Source organism: Manduca sexta, chromosome 22, assembly GCF_014839805.1.
Source record: "Manduca sexta isolate Smith_Timp_Sample1 chromosome 22, JHU_Msex_v1.0, whole genome shotgun sequence".
In the NCBI taxonomy this organism is placed as follows: Eukaryota; Metazoa; Arthropoda; class Insecta; order Lepidoptera; family Sphingidae; genus Manduca; species Manduca sexta.
In genome coordinates, this window is record NC_051136.1 from 6,872,854 (window position 1) to 6,892,753 (window position 19,900).

General features: G+C 34.8%; 3 protein-coding genes across 3 annotated transcripts; 2 read left to right on the top strand and 1 right to left on the bottom strand.

Annotated features, from left to right (window-relative positions):
• The first annotated feature begins 1,092 nt into the window (after window positions 1-1,092).
• On the top strand, window positions 1,093-5,401 carry LOC115442628 (ets DNA-binding protein pokkuri). The gene is made up of 5 exons (XM_030167722.2): window positions 1,093-1,357; window positions 2,503-2,779; window positions 2,890-3,444; window positions 3,532-3,781; window positions 3,871-5,401. The coding sequence occupies exons 2-5, from the start codon at window positions 2,512-2,514 to the stop codon at window positions 4,223-4,225; spliced, it is 1,428 nt and encodes a 475-aa protein (XP_030023582.2). The 5' UTR covers window positions 1,093-1,357; window positions 2,503-2,511; the 3' UTR covers window positions 4,226-5,401.
• Window positions 5,402-5,814: 413 nt separating this feature from the next.
• LOC115442622 (single-stranded DNA-binding protein, mitochondrial) lies at window positions 5,815-9,397 on the bottom strand. The gene is made up of 3 exons (XM_030167715.2): window positions 9,267-9,397; window positions 8,706-8,790; window positions 5,815-6,243 (listed from the first exon to the last, which is right to left on the bottom strand). The coding sequence occupies exons 1-3, from the start codon at window positions 9,282-9,284 to the stop codon at window positions 5,900-5,902; spliced, it is 447 nt and encodes a 148-aa protein (XP_030023575.2). The 5' UTR covers window positions 9,285-9,397; the 3' UTR covers window positions 5,815-5,899.
• A 1,944-nt stretch (window positions 9,398-11,341) lies between these two features.
• LOC115442617 (caprin-1) lies at window positions 11,342-18,399 on the top strand. The gene is made up of 4 exons (XM_030167708.2): window positions 11,342-11,464; window positions 15,326-15,508; window positions 15,638-15,804; window positions 16,135-18,399. The coding sequence occupies exons 1-4, from the start codon at window positions 11,342-11,344 to the stop codon at window positions 17,537-17,539; spliced, it is 1,878 nt and encodes a 625-aa protein (XP_030023568.2). The 3' UTR covers window positions 17,540-18,399.
• Window positions 18,400-19,900: the final 1,501 nt, after the last annotated feature.

Genomic DNA, 19,900 nt, shown 5'->3' on the forward strand with positions numbered 1-19,900 from the left:
AGATACCTATACTTACTTCATGTTTTAACTAATTTATATGCAGCGTACCGTGTTGCACATGAATTTGTTCGTATTGTACGAAACAATAATATGATTACTTTTTAGGTAAGTAAGTAGATATCTCCCAGAATTTTTATATTGGTTGATTAAAATAGCAGTTACCGACATACCTATTTGATTACAAATTATATTCATAGATAGGTAGTTATTAAAAACTTGGTATCCCTAACGTAGCTCAACTACCTACTTTGAAAGCGGATGACGACGGTTCGAAAAATAATCCTATCCAAGCTCCGATGTGACTTAATACATCAGAGCGCCCACAAACATAATGTGCATGTAGTCGGGTCGAATGAGCTCAGCTCAAACCGGTTAGCGTTCATATTGTCTCACTCGGCACCAGGAAACTGCCGGCCGGTTGTCGAGACGTTTCCTGTGCTTTGTCTCATTACTACCACGACATCGTGAACTGTCTGTTTATACAAGCTGATCACAAATTAGATCCTTTATTGTTTCAAAATACTCTTTACGTAGCTATATTTTGGCTACTTGTAGGTAGGTACACAATGCTTCTTCATACCTACTTATATAAAAACAATCAAAAGATCATAATGTCTTTCTAATAGTTAGGTAGGTACTGTCCAAACCAACGTCCGCATGTAATTAACAGCAATACATTTAAATGCTATCAAGTCCGGAAACCTAATGCACAGTCGAAAAATAAAACAAGTACCTGCCCGCAATACTCTACAAACAAGGAAATAGGTATAGCGTTATTAAAAACTGGCGCGCTGACGTAATCTCGCTATACTGCTAGCACTTCCGCGTGCCCTAAGCGAGCTAACACACGTCTAAAACAATACTCTAATTTAAATGGCAGAATCTATCTACTATTTACAATGCGGTCGAGCGGCCTGTGTCTTAGAGGATCGACTGCGAGCGCCAACTGCGATAACGGTTTGCGGAAACAGTGTTTTGTTTGTACGTTTAGTTAAAAATGGGACTCGGTTCGGCTCCCGAAGTTTTATCTCAGCGTACGCGGGGCGAGCGATTGCGCGGGGGGAGTGGCGGGCGCGCGTCCGTCCACCCGCGCCGCCACCACATCATCAGTCCGCGTCGGAGAGCTGCCCGCGACGCTCGCTTGCGAGTGCGATCCCTCAGATACGCTGCTGGTTTACGGCGTGCCGTAACACGACACGTTTGGAGGGACCATAGCCGCTACGCGTGTGCCTGGTGCTCTGTGGACACTACATTTTGTGTAAACTGTGTTGTGACAATGTACAAGTGCTAATTTGTCCAGTTTCCGTGTACTATTTAGGATTTTGACAACGTAACCAGTTCCGGATCAGCTCAGCCGGTGAGTAGCGGTGCTTATCGCAGACCGTGCTATCGCGGACTCACGCATTTCCGACCGCGCCCGATAACGAGATTCTATGCTGCTTAAATGTGTAAGCTAAGATCCGCTTACAAATTAAAACTCGTACACCGCAAAGTTATAACTTTTTAAGTTAGTTTTACAAATGGAAACATTATAATTTCAAACTTGAAACTTTGGTACTTTCGAACAATTTTCACAAATCCTACGAGTGTAAGGCCATTGCTTTGTAAGAATAAAGAAATAATGAGCCGGTTCATATTAAACTAATGACAAAAACTAACATGGAACATCTACGTCACTTGTAAATACACGGTACGATTTTACTGGTCACTGTATAAAGTAATGTACTATTTAGGATGTTTGTAGTTCTAATTGTGCTACATCTTTGTAGCTCTAAAGGTATTTACTAGTATTTGTTAATGGGTTTCTAATTTAGAAGGAAAAATAAATCAACTGATGAGTTGCGCTCTATTATGTTCATCTGTCAGTGATTATAAATATTGAACCGGATATTAGTTGTGACAACAGTTTACAAGTAAACTTTAACTTAGATATAAATTAATTTAAAACTGATTATTTCTTTTGTATTCCGAATAATTTTTTAACACATTTTAGTTTTAAATCATTAGAAGAGAATGCTACACATTGTATTATGGTAAAATAATTATAACAAAGGAAGTATCTGTCACTATATACCATTATATTATAGAACGATGACATTATGGTGTTTACAAAAAAATATAAAAAATACATAATATTATGAAATAATTTAATAAAGACTAAAGAAATAATATTCTACTGCATCATTGCATCAGCCATAATGCATTATAATATTTTAGATATACGAATTAATACAGAACATGGAGTAGATAAACCCACTGCAATATTATGCCAAAGCTTAAATGGTATGATGGCTAGAGTAACTTAAACTGACAAAAAAAACTTACCTACAAACTCTTTCAAATCGTGTCTTAAACAATATGAAGTTAGTTAAGAATAATTCTATAGCACGCCATCTAGCGCCGAATAAACATACTAAAGGTCAACATGGAAAGCAACCTTTTGAAATATAAGCCTAATAACTACAGTTTCCGTGTATTAAATCATATTTTCATTATTTTCAGTCAGTCGTGATGAAAGTAGTAAGCTTGCAATTACCGTCCGGGCCGAGCATGGAGCGGTTGCCGCTTCCATTCAGCCCGACGGAACTATTGTGGCGGTACCCCTTGCCGTGGGCTCCTCCGCCACCCTCTCCTCTTGGTGATACGAAGGCCCAACTGCCAGCCGGTCTTCCACCAGAACCTAGATTATGGACAAGAGAAGACGTAGCAGTATTCTTAAAATGGTGTGAAAGAGAGTTTGACTTGCCAAATTTCGACATGGATCTTTTTCAAATGAATGGTACGTATAGTAATGTTATTGTAATTAATATAACACAGACAAGCAAAGCAATGAAATTGCCAAATAAATTGAAGTTTCTTGAATTTATGTCGGATGTAATTTGTTCACAGGTAAAGCGCTATGCCTTTTAACTAAAACGGACTTGGGCGAGCGTTGTCCAGGTGCTGGGGATGTATTACACAACGTACTACAAATGTTAGTACGCGACGCTGCACTTTTGGGAAGGGTGCCGTCTTCACCCGTGACTCCTACGGCTCGCGCTGCGCCCTATCCCCCTTCTCCACATTCTCACCCACCGACGCCAACATGGACAGTAGATGGATTCCACCATTTCCACAGCGCTGCTACGGCGGCTGCTCAACCTAACTCTGTGACGCTCAGTCCGGCGCCATCAGTTGACAGTTCAGGAAGCCCACAACGAGGGGAAGCAGTTAATTATGCCCCTCAGTATGCCCCTTCCGTCCCCAATGCAGCTCAAGCGGCTAGCTCTGGCAGCAATCATTCCGATTCTGATGAGGAAGCCCAATTCGTCCCACCACCACGGTCACCTAAGGAAGTTCCATTGACAAATCCCGCGCCGCAAACGCATCAGGCGCCACAACATTCTCACTACCGAGCTCAGCACAGGGAATTTTTCCCCAACGACATGCCAGAATCCAACACAAGTGAGTTTTGTTATTACACCAGTTGCTTAATTTCTATAGCGAATATATCGTTTAATTTCAAATTTGAAAATTATGTTCTTTTTACAGATGGAAGATTATTATGGGACTTCTTGCAACAACTCCTAAATGACCCAACTCAAAGATACACGAATTACATCGCGTGGAAGAACCGGGAAACCGGAGTTTTTAAGATCGTAGATCCCGCTGGACTAGCTAAACTATGGGGCATTCAAAAAAATCATCTTTCCATGAACTACGATAAAATGTCGCGCGCTCTTCGATACTACTACCGTGTCAATATATTACGGAAAGTCCAAGGCGAAAGACATTGTTATCAGTAAGTACCGCACTTTCCGCATGATTAAGTACACATTCTTACACAAATAAATGTAGCAGGAAATTCTAACAATACATTTATCTTTCTAGATTTTTGAGAAATCCTACGGAACTGAAGAACATCAAGAATATTTCGCTTCTACGGCAACAAATGAGCCCTACCCGAGTAGTGCCACAATCTGTCGTGAAGACTGAAATGAAGGAAGAACGTTGTGAAGAAGAAACAGTGGATGAGGATATGCCGACAGATTTAAGTATGGCGGCGTCTGAGCCATGGCGGAAACGTGCGCGATCGGATCCAGCTGCCGCCCAGCCGTTGCCGTCGCAGCACGACAAACACCGCATCAGCGCGCTCATCGGCGACAACATGATGATGAAACGTGAAGCTGAATACGCTACTGAACATTACGCACTTAACTTAAAAAGTGAAAAATGTGAACAATGATTTTATCAGACTTAACATTGAGAACTCTTACAGAGTGATAGACTTATCATGCATGTCTCTATTCAGTGTGCAAACGGCTCCACCCACTAATTTCTAGTCAAGATCTTCTCAGTGTTAGTACTTTGAGTTGTCCTATAAAGATTACAAATAAATAATAACTGAGAGTACCTTGACAGATTTAGAATGGTTTTTGGAGTTAAACAGGGTATGGACCTAAAATGCCTTTGTGCCAAGTGATTTTTTATACCTAATAGTGTCAATTACCTATATAGTTAGCAAAGGACAAGATTTTATTTTGTGTTAAAGTCATAGAAACTATATTAAGATTTTGTGCAATGGACTCGCATGTTGCGATACCTATTGTTGCCAAAATTCATCTATCTTTACGAGTGTGTTCTACACACTCATTATTGCATTTGAGTAATTTAATTATAGGTGTATATTTTATATTTTGGTTTTGAATTTGCTAAAAAGATTATTGATTACTAAAACAATTATTAAACAAAGAATTATTTTTTTATAGTCGTAGATAGTGTCTTCCATTGATTCTTTTTGGCAAATCATTTCAATTGTAGCATGTGGAAAAATCAAGCTACTGTTACACCTACCACACAAACAATATTTGGAAGCAGCTATAAAGGATTTGATGTTTTAATTTATCACAATGTTGTTTAAATAACATAACTGTAAAAGACAATAAATCATCAAAATAATTTACATAATTGCCTTCAAATCAATAAAAAGATCCGCTGTGATAAAAAATTAAAGTGGTAGAAATAATAGGATATGCTAGGGCTTTTACTAAGATTTCCAGCTACAATTTTCTGTGATCTCTTTTATCGATGTAGGTAAATGTCATAGAGTAAAATATTATTGTAAATATTAGTTTTATTATATAGATAGGTAGGTAGACAGGTAAGTAGGTGAGCTAGATTAAGAAACGGACTGTAAAAAGAATGTATGTATGATTTGTAAAACAAAAAATGGAGCTTTATCAAAGTACCTATTATAACAATAAGTTTTATTACAACATGTTTGTATTTTTACAATAATTTCTATATGGCTCTCATGCCATTAATTCCAACATTGTTGTACACAATATTCTCATCATGGAGTTTGAAATAAAAAATATTGTGTCAGATTTATTATAATTTAAATAAAAAATGTTATCCTGGATCTACACTTATTTCAGTTACAATCTCTTTTCTGAGTTACTGAATACGAAAATTCGCTTATGACATAAGCGCTTAATGCCTATTAGTTACCTTAAGGTGCTTGTGCTCACATAAATGTAGGTAATAAGTCACCAGTATTAGTCTTCTGGGTCTGTCAGAATTGATCGCGGCCGTCCCCATTTAGCGCGGTCGAATGGAACATCCCCCCTTGATTAAATTTGTTTTTAGACAAATGGACTAGCAAGTCACTCACCTGATGGAAAATTATACAATACTACAATACCAACACCATTAGAACTTTAAACTTTCCACTTGAAAAAAGTTAGATGTAAGCTAAATTAAAGAAGTTGAACTGGAATGTCATAATATCTCAATTTACCATGAGTGCTTTTCAAGAAAAACATTAAAACAACATTCTGTTCTGCTACTATGACTTACATTTATTATTATAGCTTAATAACTCACTTAAAATAATCACATAGTCCCTATTACTTGATCGTTAACGTTCAATATCAATAGGAATATTTTGGAAAAATATGACATCATCCGCAATCACTGTAGAGGCGCTTCTCACTTGACCATCATCCAGTTTCACTTCTCCATATGATAGCTTGCCTGTTACATACACCCTTTGACCCTTCTTCAAGTACTTATACACAGTATCTCTAAGACCTGGTTTGAATATGCTTATTCGGTGCCAATCGGTCCTTTGCAAAACATCCCCAGATTCATATTTATAACTAAATTGAGTTGCCAGAGGGAAGTTTATTACTGGATGTTCTTCTGATCCTCTCTTTTGTGGGTCTGCTCCTACTCTTCCCAGGAGTGTCACTTGATTGATAGCTGAAAAATGTACATTGCTAAAAATACTTGAATAAACTCACACCTCTCGCCAGCATAAAGAATATATATTTTACTACAATTTGTCTTAAAAGCATTTTGTAGTAAGATAAGGCCAGCAGGCGCACTATTTTCCTATTGCATAAAATTACAATACAAAAAATCACTTTTCTCGAAGTAGTAAGTGTTGTGCCGCAGGTATCCCTAGCTAGAAACAAGCACAACGCTCATGCACCAAGATTTATTCAATGATGATAAGCTCGGAAAAGAAAGAGTAAGAGAAGTAAGATCCCTAGTATGGCCGAAGAGGCGGTGGAGAAGGAAAAGTTCTCAATCCCTAGTTCCGAAACCGTGGCTTTTTGACAACACATTACACAGAGCATGGGTTGGGCCGCAGGCGTGCATTCGTAAGATTACTGACACAAAAATTGCCTCGGGGAGGACGTTAAAAGGGTTACACGCAACTATATTTGGTATCACACTTCAAAAAGCTAACATCTGTTTTTATGAGGCTCAAATTTTAATATAATTGAAATACGGGTGAAATTTTTGTAGATTCGATATGGCATAATAGGTAGTTTTTCTAGGCCTATGAATGCAACATACTACTACACAAGAAAGGAGCTAGATTTTGTAAATGAGAGAAGAGGAGTCAGGGAAATGTTAAATTATCTAATATAAAGGCAACTATGCTTATAATTAAACAAAAAGTAATTGCCAAACAACACCCACGCGGTTTTTTTTTGTCTTTCTTCGTAGCTTCGCACGTCTTACGCATTTAGCCAAAACAAGTTGATGCACGTAATCATAATTTTTGCTTGCTCAGCTTGAGATTGCATAGTATTTGGCAACATAAAGATAACGGATCTTGCATAGGACAAAGGCAGGGAAACAGTTTGAGTTATAAAATGAAGACTGGTAAAGAAATTTAGAAAAGAGGATATCAGGAGGCTTTGAAAGGAAAAAGGAAAAACTATGCATTACATAAAATAAAATATGAATATAGCCCGCGCGGTTGTGTTACTGCGAAGTATTTGAATGTTACCAGTTCAAATTGACTATTAAGCCCACGGACTTAATACAACACATTGTTTCATCCAGTCTTAATAGTCTGAACGAACGCGCAGCGCCTTCGCCTTTCTGTGAATGTGATACGAAGCCTAACTTTTCCTGGCCAAAAATGAAACAACACGTCCTAAGTCATGTCTATCCTTTAAATACTTTTTTTATTTTTAATTTGGGTGATACGAATTTAATATTTACGACTAGCTTTTGCTTGCGGCTCCGCCCGCGTGATATAGTTTTTTCAGGAATAAATTTTTCCGTTATAAAAGTCACACTTTATATTTTCCCGGGATAGAAAGAAGCTTATGTTCTTCCCAAGGTCTCAAACTAATCCATACCAAATTTCATCTAAATCCGTTGGTTGAATTTCACTCATTTAGACAGGCAGACAGATGCGGCGGAGGACTTTTTTTTATAATATATTTTTTAGACCTTTTTAAGAGGAACAATTCCGTCATATATATTTATTTTATAACTTTAACCGTTTACTCAGCACATGCAACTTAAGAAGAATAAATGTTCCCCGTTCTAGCAACATTTTTTATTATTGCTTTGCTCCTAATGTTCATAGCGTGATGATGAATACCCTATAGCCTTCCCCGATAAATGAGCTTTCCAACACTAAAATATTTTTTTCTATTCGAAGCTATCATTTCCAAATTAGCGTGTTCAAATAAAAAAAAACAAAATTTTCAGTTTTATATATAATAGTATAAATTCTATCTGATAATATCTGTGACACATATGTATGTATAAGATCCGAGTAACACAGTGGGCTATGGAATGGGCCATGCTAGGTATCCACTTGGTAGATCATGTGCCAAACGCGGAAATTCAGTGTCTCATCAAAGTCGAAAACATCCATAACCGAACTGAAGTGTACATGGGCGGAACACTTGGCTAGACGAAACAACGGCAGGTGGACCAAGGCAACCACCAAATGGTGGCAGGCTAATGGCTAAGTCGCGCACATGACAGAGAAGAATGGCGTGATAAAAACAAGGTCTATACTCAGCAGTGGTTGGATACGGGCTGATTAGATAGATAAATTCAGCATCCAATAACATTGGATTGATATTATCAATGTGGTTATCAAATAGTGTACATATTTTGCTCATTCTATGACATATCATAGAATGAACCAGTTTACCAGTTTTAATTACCAGTCCATAGACTGGTCCAATAGATTGGATATTTACACTTAGAAATCTATTTTATGCAGAAGCCAAAGTTACATGAGTATCCAAAACTGCAGTGCACCCACAACCGACCTCACATAACCTGAATGTTAAAGATAAGGAAAGCATACTTATGACAAAGTGCCATGAAAATTAATAAGTGATTGAAGACACAATGACAAGCAAAAACATAATAACAAATAGAAAAACATTATTACATACTTTTTTCTGTTTTCTGTGCTTCAAATGTGGTCACTGAAGAGTGAAAATATTTAATACTTCCAATACTACGACCTAAATATGGAACCTGTAAACAAAATAGATAACATGTTGTTAATTTAAAATTCCTATACAATGTGTAAGTACATAGCACACAAGGGGTTTTAAATAGATACTACCAATATAAATAATATTTAGGTACTTAAATGAATAATTGTAACTATGTTAATAATGTGTTTAAATAGTTTTAGTCTGCCATTGTAGTCAATAAATTTTAGGTTTACATTGCTGGACCGAAAATTAATATAATTAAACAAAGTAACCCTCGTGAAACATTTGAGGTATTAAAGATATGTTTGTAGGTTACGACACAAATCACAAGTTCCTATTATTACAATGTATCAGTAATTTTATATCAATATATTTTATGGTTTAAGAAAATCACTCAAATTAGAATCAGATGAAACGAAGACAAGAATAGGTTATCTTATTGGCCGGCATTTTCATATGTCCAGAAAGAATAACATATTATATATAATCAAAAATATTTCATATATTACTTACTCTTGCTAAACAATACATTATTGAAAGGTGGAAACAAAACCTTTTCTTATAAAATAACAACAAAAACGGAATTCAAACAAACCCCAATCTAGTGCTGCCAACTAGTTTTTTATAATTCCTCAAATATTGTAGTAATAAATAAATTCAAATCTAAATTATAGGCATACTACTAGTTTTATTATACAAACTTATCCTGTGATAAGTTTTTATAATTCACAGTGTAAAACTTTCGTTGTGTATAAATTGATTCGGATTCGCAACCGTAAATCATGCTACAGGCAAAAACAATTGGAATGATTGTTATTAAATTGTAAAGGTTCTTACTTAGTTTTTTAGCTAAATTGTTCTGTATTTATATTAATACTAGGTGTTGCTCGCGCCTACGCCCGCGTGAAAAGTTTTTATCAAACCTACAAAAGCCTCTAAAATATTGTACCTAAATGATTCATAGCACTAGCAGTTACCTATGCTATGCCAGCGTAATCTACATAAAAATCAGATTAAGACTTCCGTTATTTCCCAAGGGAGCTAAGCAACGGGATAAGAACCGGCCAGAACATAATCTACCCATCTGTAAATATTCATCTAAATCTTATTAATCTGTTTGTCCATTTACTTTATTATCCTAATAAATATCAAAACATCTAAAAATGTCAGAAACTTTCGCATTTAAATACTAGCAAGATACGACGTAAGATAATATTATGAATTTATCAAAAATTCGTCGGTCATGACTCATGACCTATATTGATTCCCGTTTTCCATTTACCCTAACTGGCTGGAAATCTGTTAAGTTGGCAATACTGTTCCAGCCGGTGACAGGAGACAATGTCAAACAACGAAATACTAGGCTGAATGCACTGACGTCTATTATACTGATACGCAAACGTCAGTGGCTGAATGGAAATTCAGTCTAGTATTTTTCTCCCTGTTTTGCTTCCTGCATTTATAAAATTATTCTTTGCCTTTTTTGACGGTACTGATACAACTCTGAAAAAGGATAAAATCATTATTATTATTTTTTTAAAGGGAAGTAGTCTTAGGGAACCAGTAAACTTAATACGATGGGGCCCGCAACGCCGCATTGTCAGGTTTCTGAAAAACATTTTTTCCTTTCAGCGTACGAACAAAAATGGAAGCCACACGGCACACAATACCTTATAATGTAATTTATCCGAAAACAAAATATTTTTTAATGTCTCACTCCCTTTAATCATACTAAGTTTCTGTTTCGAAGCCATGCAGATTGCAGTACATATTTTAGGTGCAGTCTTATATACACTGATCTTCACTTAAAGTTTTTCTTTTACTTTTACATATGTGAATGAATAACTGTTGACACTCGGTCTCTTACCAATATGCCGTGCCGGTAGATACCCCTATATACATATATAATGTCTTCCCTTATTCATAATTATAAGAAATGGAAATATCCAGTTTCTGCTGTGTTTTTTTCTTATTTATGCGTCTGATTAGTACGTCGTCTGCACGTGTAGTGTGGTCCATTTTTGGAGAATAACGACACTGTAACAGCGTTGTCTAACCGTGCATCGTAACACGTTGCGAAAACATATCGCGAATTTTTACGCTATGCTGCGACATCGTTTCACGCTGCGACTGCACATAGCACGACGCGACATCGTATCGTGTTTATGTGTAAGAGCCCTTACCTGCACTGTGGCCCAACATAAATCCCACACTTAGCCTACTAGGAGCTACCAGCAATATTTAAAAATTTGCTGCCAGCCAAAATACTCTTAAACAATTTTAGTAAGTACATACTACATAGGTATTATATCTAGTAATACTTATACATTTTATCTACTTTCCTTCTTCCAACCCTCGGTCAAAATTCTAAAAGTTACATTATATCACTAAAATAGATTCCTAATTCCAGTGTATTGCCTGAATAAAAAATGTTCAAACAATAAATTGCTCTTCGAGACGAAAAAAAAAAATACGACTCGCGTCGTTCGTGAACGAATGACAGTTGTTTTATGGTTATCTAGATATAAAATTCTATCTCTATCTCTTCAACCACCACGCAATCCAGGAAAAGTTGTTGCCTGTGAAGGATGCCTTCAGCTGCGAATGCAAAGTCTGAAAAGCCAGCTTCTTCGGAGGCTACGGATAATTCGCCAATACGACAGATTATGACAATTATTGAGCATAAAATCCGGAATTTGGAGAAAAGAAAGGTAAGTAATTCTAAAGCTACTTTTATATCAACAAAGATCATGATTTATTTTGAATGTTTGGAATATTTTTTCACAATAGGTAATTTGTGTGCGAATTAGCCCTTAGAATGAAAAATAATAACGAACGTAATTCTACAAAGCTCTAAACTTTAATATGTAAATACTTGCTGCAAACTGACGCCATTTTCATACATGTGCTTCTGCAATGTTGACGATACAAACCTATGACGCCCTAAGTATTTTACGCGTTAGAATTGTAGCACACAGAATTAGCATTGTGAAACCGTTTGTTTTTAATGTAAACATGCTTTCGCCGTATTAAATTTTACTGTTTACTCCGTAATGGTAGTCGGAATTATACTATTTTTGAATACTCGGAAAAGCATTAGCATTCGACACCGAATGACTAAGCCAGACACAAAGTATGTACTGGTTTGGTTTTCTAACACCATCTCCACCTGTATTGTTTATCTGGCTACTACTTATCGATTACTCTTCACTACAAAAGTTTGTATGGAAAATCAAAAAACTGTATACCTACTAACATTCCAAAATAATAATTAAAGTCAAACAATTGTTATGCCACATTATTCTAGCATTCAATTTTTGATCTTCATATAAGTAAACAAGATGAAGAATGATGTGAAATATCATAATAAAATAGAAACATTCATCAGTAGTTATTATCAATGCATGAAGTTATAAGTTAATAATATCTTATCCCTCCTTTTCCACCTGAGAGAGTTAAAGCTTAGTCCACTATTCTGGTCTTGTGCAAATTGGCAAATTTTATATGTTTGTTATGAAGAATTAAATAACAAAATATGAGTAATTATTGATAATTAATTCACATCAGAATTGACAAACTTGAATTAACTTACGGTGTATGAAGCATACTTCTATTAATTGCCCAAGAACAAAATCTCATCTGCAAAATACACTAATGGCAGTATGAAGATTTTAAGTTAAGTGAAAATATAAATACCAATTAGTCACCTCAAAATAGAAATTAAATTAATTTTCGATATCAATAAAAATAGTTTTGAAATAAGATATTTATATTTTAACTTAAGTTAAAACCTTCATATTGCAACTAGAATATTTTGAAGATGAGATTTTGTTCTTGGCGACAGTCCATTTGTACAAGAATGCCTTTTTATATTCATAACATTTTTAAACTAAAATTAATTAAAAATTGTAAGTAATACAAAATAATATGTCAATTTGTTTTATTCTGATTATTTTTATTGAAATGAATGTGTACATGTAAAAAGTACATATAGTATGAGATTTTAAATTATAGTAAGCTGTAATAGAAGAAAAGCCCAAAATGTAATTTCTTTTGTCACACAGACAAAATATACACAAGTTTCACAATTGTGTTGAAATTATTTGTTAGGGTAATTACTTATTATGATGATTCATACAGTTTTAATTCAGTATCTTTAATATCTTAACAATGTGTAATCTAATAACTTAAAATTACCAGATATAAGTTCTAAGAATATATCTATAAATAAAACATACATAAGCTATTGCACTGGTTACCAACAATTAAGTTGAGCTGTTAAATTCAGCCATGTCAAAAGATAAGTATTTTACATTTAACACAACATCACAACCATATAAATTGGTCCTAAGTATAGTTCTGTTGTAAAAAATATTTAAAACTACACACTTCCATCCATAAATTAAAGATAAGGGGAAATATGCAAAAGTAGCCAAAGCTTTAGTTTACATTCACTAGGGTTAACACAGTAGTCTAATCTAACTATTGCTACTGCATGAAACAATACAACAATACATAAGCATTGCAGCAAATATAATGAATAAAAATAGCAATGTAAAAAAAATATATTATTTTAGATTTTGCATTTTTCAAATTACCCAGAGTCTCTATAAAATAGAATGTTGCTTCAAAAATTATAACTAACCTATTCCTTATGGAACCACTATTTTAAACAATAAAAGTAGAAAAAACATTTTAAGAAAATAAGTTTTTGTGAATATGGAACATGACCACATGGTCATTTTTTAACATGTTAATAATATATGGCCATCAGAAGCCAACCATCATATTTTAGTTGAATATAAGGTACAGATTTACTTGAAAAATATTAAACAATTGAAATCAGTGGGTACATAATAAAAATAACTACATTTCAGTAATTAATGTAAATTAAGTGCAAAATGTCCTTTTTAGGCTGTTGGTATAAAATGTTGTAAAATATAATGCAACAACTATTCAAATAATATAAAAACAATATATAGTACTATATTTTTATTACAAAAAGAAAGATAATTATGTGTAATTAAATAGATCTATTCAGGCAAGTGGTCACTTACTGGAGCTAGTTGTTAAATCAGTGTGACCTACAGTGACCCTACAAAATTGATTGAAGATTCTTATATTTAATTCTCTCTAAATTTATTTTTTCCTATATCAGATTTTTTATTTCAGTAAGTTATTATTATTTCTAAATTGGATATGATAAATTATGACTTGTAACTTCTAAGGTGATATTAATAACTATTGTTGTTCTATGTTATAGAGTTTTGGTAATTATTTTTATAGTATACAAGAGTGTTCATAATAATCTTATAATGACATGCAATAGGTGTTTCATTTTGTTTTGTACAAACTGCACATTAGGTACAAAACTAGATGTTGCCTATGCTTTAGCTCACATAAAATACCTTTGCATCCTACTGTGCTCTTCCTTGGTACAAAAAGTTAGTAAGCAACATTTATATGCCTACCCTGTAGCAAGACCTCAAATGGATAGTTCAAGTTCACCCAGATCGCCACCGCCATATAAATATAAAACCATATTAAAAAGTCAAAATTTATTGCCATATGCGAATTATTAACAGGAAAATAGCTAATTGGCTAAGTTCAGTAGATAAGTCCCTTCTAAAATTTGCAACTATCGAGGATTTGTTAAATAATAACACACAAATGCTTTATCAATTTTTAAAAATAATGTAAAATCGTATTTTTAGATTAATTTATTAAAAACCGTTATGCATTGAAAATGATTATTATTGTAAGACCCGTTCAATAGGTGTAACACACAAAATCGTTTTCATCCTCAAACTGTGTTAAAAAGTAATAAATAGGTTATAGCACAAGTACGAAAGTTGGAGAGCAATAAAAGAATGATACTTAAATATTAAATTATTACTTTTCTGAATCATTCTTCAAACATTAACAAACTATAAAACAAGATTAAATGTAAGTACTCTCATATTTTACTGCAAGTACTTTTTAAACTTAAAACAAATTACAGATCAGTAGTCCTCGTATTTATCACTAGAGTAAATGCAATAATGTTTATAACCAACAGATCCTGAAAACATAACAATGAACACAACAACTTACTGTCGCAAATTTTGATTTTCACCTCCAATAAAATATTCACTACAAATTACGTCGTGAGGCTTTATATGACGACCTATCAACAATGAAATAATAAAGAAAATAATTAATATCATATAAAATATAGTATAGACAATAATATTTATTTATTATTATTCTTATTTAAGGTTAAATCGCTTATTTATTATGTAATGCTGTAAGAAAACCAATATTGTAACATTATTTTTGCAGTTCAAATTCCACAACACAATTATGACCTATCTTGAAATTATAGGTATTTTTGAAGATATTTAGATAGACCATCTGTTATTATTGTAAACAAAAAGAAATAGATTGTAAATTTCCTACACAGCGTGCGCTGCGATCCCTTTACTATTATCCCCACCATGCACTATGCACATAAGAATATGCTAATCCAGGTCAAGGTATATTATCCCTGTGCAAAATTTTATTTAATCCAAATTATTGTTTGACCTTTACAGAGTAAATTAACATCATATCGCGATTTACAAAAAGCTGGAAAGGAGCTAAATTCTGATCAAAAAGTAGCTGTTGCAAAATATGATGAAGTTGCCCAAACATTAGATTTTGCAAGGGACCTGTCGAAACAAGTCACTTCTATTGCTAATGCAGCCGAGCGGGATGCCAAAAAACAAGCTAAGAAGGTAATGTAAACAAAAAAAAATTAATATATATTTCACATCAAAGAATATTCCCTATACAATTAATTTTAAAACATTTTTTTTGTGAATTCATTTTAAACCATCTAAGATGTTTTAATATTCTAACTGTAGGAAGCTTGGGTCCGCTATGCAGCTGAAAGTAATAAAATCCGTGAAGTGCTACTCATTCTTGATGTCCTCATGCAAATGGGTAATAATGAGGCACGCAATGATTTTCTAAATGGAACAAATGGCGCTGCTAAACTTACTGATGAGGACTTAAAGATATTAGATGAATTGTAAGTATAATTGCACACTTATTGTCATTTGTAAAAATTCAACAACTAATTATGTGGTGGATGTTGGCTTTACAACTGCCCAAGAGCAAAACACTTGAAACAAACAACTTATGTTCATTGTACTGCACTTATTATTATGTGATATGTTTTGATGTTTAGTAATACTCCTGATGCTTTGTAATTATTTACACTTAGGACTAAAATGTGACAGTTCTTGCACACTGCTGGTTAGTGACAGAAATAAACTCAGTGATTGCGCAATACCAACTGACTCCTGGATTATATAAATAAAATTGTATCAGGTATTAATTGATGTCAATATGCACTTAGGTACCCTGAAGTGACCCCAAAACATGAAATTAATGAGGAAGGACAACCTGGATTTCATCTACAAGTAACAAAAGCTGCTGATCATCTGTACTCTATTATAGATGGTAAACCAAAGGAAATCCTTGGCACTACTTACTCGCGAATAAAAGAGATTATAAGCAGTGTACATGAATGTGGTTATTTTGATCGAGCTGTTGAAGTAATTTCAACTGAAGTAGAAGAAACTCATGTATGTGTTCCTGAAGAGGAACCACCAGAACACCTGGAGGATGAAATTGAACTAGAAGTTAATGCTGCTTACCCACCAGCAGGTTCACTACCTGTCCCCCCTGCGCCAGCTGTTGTTCCTGCCCCAGCGTATCCCTTGCGTCCATTGCCACCTATCACCTTGCAAGAAGTTGAACATGCATATTTTGCCCAGCAATATCCTCAACAAAGACCTATCGCGGAAGTTATTGGTTCTCAAAATTTCTTTTTCCTTCAAGAATCTGAGATTGATAGCCCAGTTGGTACACCCCAACCACCACCAATTCCAAACCAACCATCACCACCAGCACCAATACCCACACAAACATTTACTAATCAACACTTTGTCCAACTTCCTGGGGCGCGCGTTCCCGAACCTGGAGCAATACCGATGCCCCCACAGCCGCATTTCGCACCACACCATGAGCATGCCGGTTTCCCCTCTGGTCCAGTGCCAATGCCTCCAGTTCAAGCAGCGCATCCACACGGACCGGTTCCCCAACCTCCTCCACATGCAGTACACGCTGTTCCTGTAGCACCGCAACCAATTCTTCAAGCACCGCAACCTACTGCACCCTTAGTCCCTTCGGCTCCTGTTGTAGTCTCTCCCATACAGCCCGAGGAACTACCGCCTACTTCGCCACTAGTTGATAGAGATGATGAAGCAACAAAAGATAACCGAAGCCCTGAGCAAGAAGATAGTAATGACCGCAAACCGCAAGGTCAAGGTGATGGACAAGGCCGTTACAGACGTTACGGGAGAACTGGTGGTGCCAGAGGCGCTCCAAATGGTCACCGCGGCCGTGGTACTTTCCAAAACCGACAAGGTGGTGATAGTTATCGCGGTAGACAGGGAAATGATTATCAAAGTAGACCAATGAAAGATGGCTACCAAAACAGACAGTATGATGGTTATCACGGGAGACATGGTAAAGATGGATATTCAAACAGGAATGATGGATATTACGGTAATGGAGATGCGGCCGAAGGCGCTCAACACAATGAAAATGGAGGCCGCGAGCGATATGGTGATGGTAGCCAAAGCTACCAAGGCGGTTTTAAGGGACGCGGCAGAGGAGGAATACGTGGCGCACCTCGCGGATCCACTCGTCCTCCCCGTTCTCAACAGTTCACAAGAAAACCAGAAAACGCGGAATAGTTTAAGTGGATTTCTATTTCGCAGTGAACCCCATTTTCGGTGGTTTTCTACATTGTAAAATATTTGATTTCTCTAATGGACAAAATCATTCGTGAAGGCAGATTTCACAAGCAACAACGCGCTGTGGTTACAAACTAGAGATTATCGTATAAAAATATTTTAAAAAAATTATAAAAAAAAAGTAAAATATTAAAACATGAAACGGAATAAAAAATAAGTTACTTGAATTTAGATGTATGATATATTGCAATTATTATAAGTTACGTTACGTTAGATAGGTTGTGTCACGCAAGTGACGTCAAGTGACCCGGTGAGAAAGCAGATCATTGGAGTCACCGAATGTCGCTCAGTACCTCGTGCGTGCCTCGTCCTCGTGATAATTTAAGTACAGGATATGTGCATATGTGCACACCATGTTAATTCACTCAACCGGGACCTTTCCAAATCACATTGATCTTTGTATTTTTAATACAGTTAAAACACTAATAATTATAAATATGTTAAGATATTCTATACATGTTTGATTTTCTTAAGTCATTATAATCATCAAACTTGTCATAATTGTATGATTTTGCTACTATTACTGAACTAATTTTTGAGAATTTTCTTTTTAATGAAGTACCTTTTAATACGATCTACCTACCTACATCTTTACGATTTTATTAGCCATGGTAAATATGATTTGGAAAACTTCAAAAATATATAGTTGTATTATGTGTAACAGTTTTTTTAATTGAACTAAAAGTGACCAGTGACATTTTCTCGTCTTAATTGTTTGTCTCGGCCAAGCTTTCTATTTCATTAACATTGTTCTCAATAGAGGCTGTGTGCAAGCAAATTAAAAGTATTCTATGAAAAAATGAATTGTTTGATTTCCAGATTCTGAATCCCTTCATAGTGTCACATTGGGTATTTTAACAAATATAAATAAGATAAAAGACTAGTCATTTTTACACTTCGTAGTAAAGATTTAAAGGGCAAAAAATCCAGGATTTTGCATACAGTATGGTCAGCATTCGGGGATAAAAGCTCGCTAAGCAGTCGGTCAAAACAGCTAAATCAATTCAATTAATATAAATCACCTTTCATAGGTAGGTAGTTACATTTTTTCAGTGAAATGACAAAGGAATTAATTAAATATATTATTTAAATAAAAAAAAACCATTGAACTTGTCTTGTACAGGTCATTTGAACTTTTAATTTGTTGCGTTACTTTTTATGGTGACATATAGGTAGTACTAATGCAGAATGTGGTACATATTTACTTCCACTACTTAATCTTGCTCTTCTTTCGTTGATAGCTCATATCTTTCTTCATTACTGAGAGCTTGTGTAATTCAAATCAGTTTTATTATTTATATCTTCTTTAATCGCCCCGTGTATATAGGACATTGAATGAAACAAAGCCGTTTAAAATTACAATATTGCAATTTTACAGAAGTGTTTAAAAGCTCGCGATTAAAAATGTATGTGCTATCTTTCTCACAGTGAATACATGTTTTAATATTGTTAATTAGCAAAACTTTTTCACGATAACTTATATTACACAATACAACAATAAAGATTTTAGTATATAGATAGCAATAAAAATCATTTAAGAGATTGTCGCACCAAAAACTTGGAAATATGGCATTCGTATTACTTATATAATAGAATGGTTATAACTCATAACTTACAATTGCGTCACTGTGGATTTCGTTTCGAAACGCTAACGCGCTGCGGGGTTCCCCGCGCAATAGATTATTCCGCCGATTTAAGTACTTACTCCGTAATTTCAAAATAGCCAATTCTTTAACGACATTCACGTACTCTTGAATAACTACTGTAAACATAATTTTGAAGTATTTATTTAATATTTGATTAGAACGATTATAAAACTATTTACACTAATCAATACAGTAATTTGCCTTAAAAAAAATATCAATTATTACATTCATGCAAATAATGTAGAATAATAATAACAATACAAAACAATACTTACTACAAAATACAGTAATTTTCACAATAGGCTAAAATGTAAGATGTAATAACATTAAAATTATCAGCAAAAAGATCAAGGCATGGAGAGGCATCCAAGAACGCGTTAAGAGCAGCAAGAACACGAGGGACCGCAGATACCGCACGGGAAACAGTACGGCATGACGTTTTAACAAACAAATTGTGTCTCCTACACCGAATGTAGTTATTTGGGGCATACAACCGAACCAACTCATTGTGCAGTTCAGGGGAATCAATTGCTCCGCAAATTACTTTGAGCATGAAAATAATTTGGTTATAAGCTCTTCTTGTTTCCGAGATCCAAGACAACCAAGAAGGTATTTAGTTGGATTTAAGTATGGATAGTAACCCTGACTAAATTTA

Excerpts from the sequence above, each read along its gene's own strand:
- LOC115442622 (XM_030167715.2), bottom strand. Across the intron at positions 6,244-8,705 it reads AGCACAGAAAACAGAAAAAA|CTATCAATCAAGTGACACTC; the intron begins GTATGTAATAAT and ends TACATTTTTCAG.
- LOC115442628 (XM_030167722.2), top strand. The coding sequence starts at position 2,512 with ATGAAAGTAGTAAGCTTGCAATTACCGTCCGGGCCGAGCATGGAGCGG. Across the intron at positions 2,780-2,889 it reads GGATCTTTTTCAAATGAATG|GTAAAGCGCTATGCCTTTTA; the intron begins GTACGTATAGTA and ends ATTTGTTCACAG. Across the intron at positions 3,782-3,870 it reads GGCGAAAGACATTGTTATCA|ATTTTTGAGAAATCCTACGG; the intron begins GTAAGTACCGCA and ends TTATCTTTCTAG.
- LOC115442617 (XM_030167708.2), top strand. The coding sequence starts at position 11,342 with ATGCCTTCAGCTGCGAATGCAAAGTCTGAAAAGCCAGCTTCTTCGGAG. Across the intron at positions 15,509-15,637 it reads CCAAAAAACAAGCTAAGAAG|GAAGCTTGGGTCCGCTATGC; the intron begins GTAATGTAAACA and ends TTCTAACTGTAG. Across the intron at positions 15,805-16,134 it reads TTAAAGATATTAGATGAATT|GTACCCTGAAGTGACCCCAA; the intron begins GTAAGTATAATT and ends ATATGCACTTAG.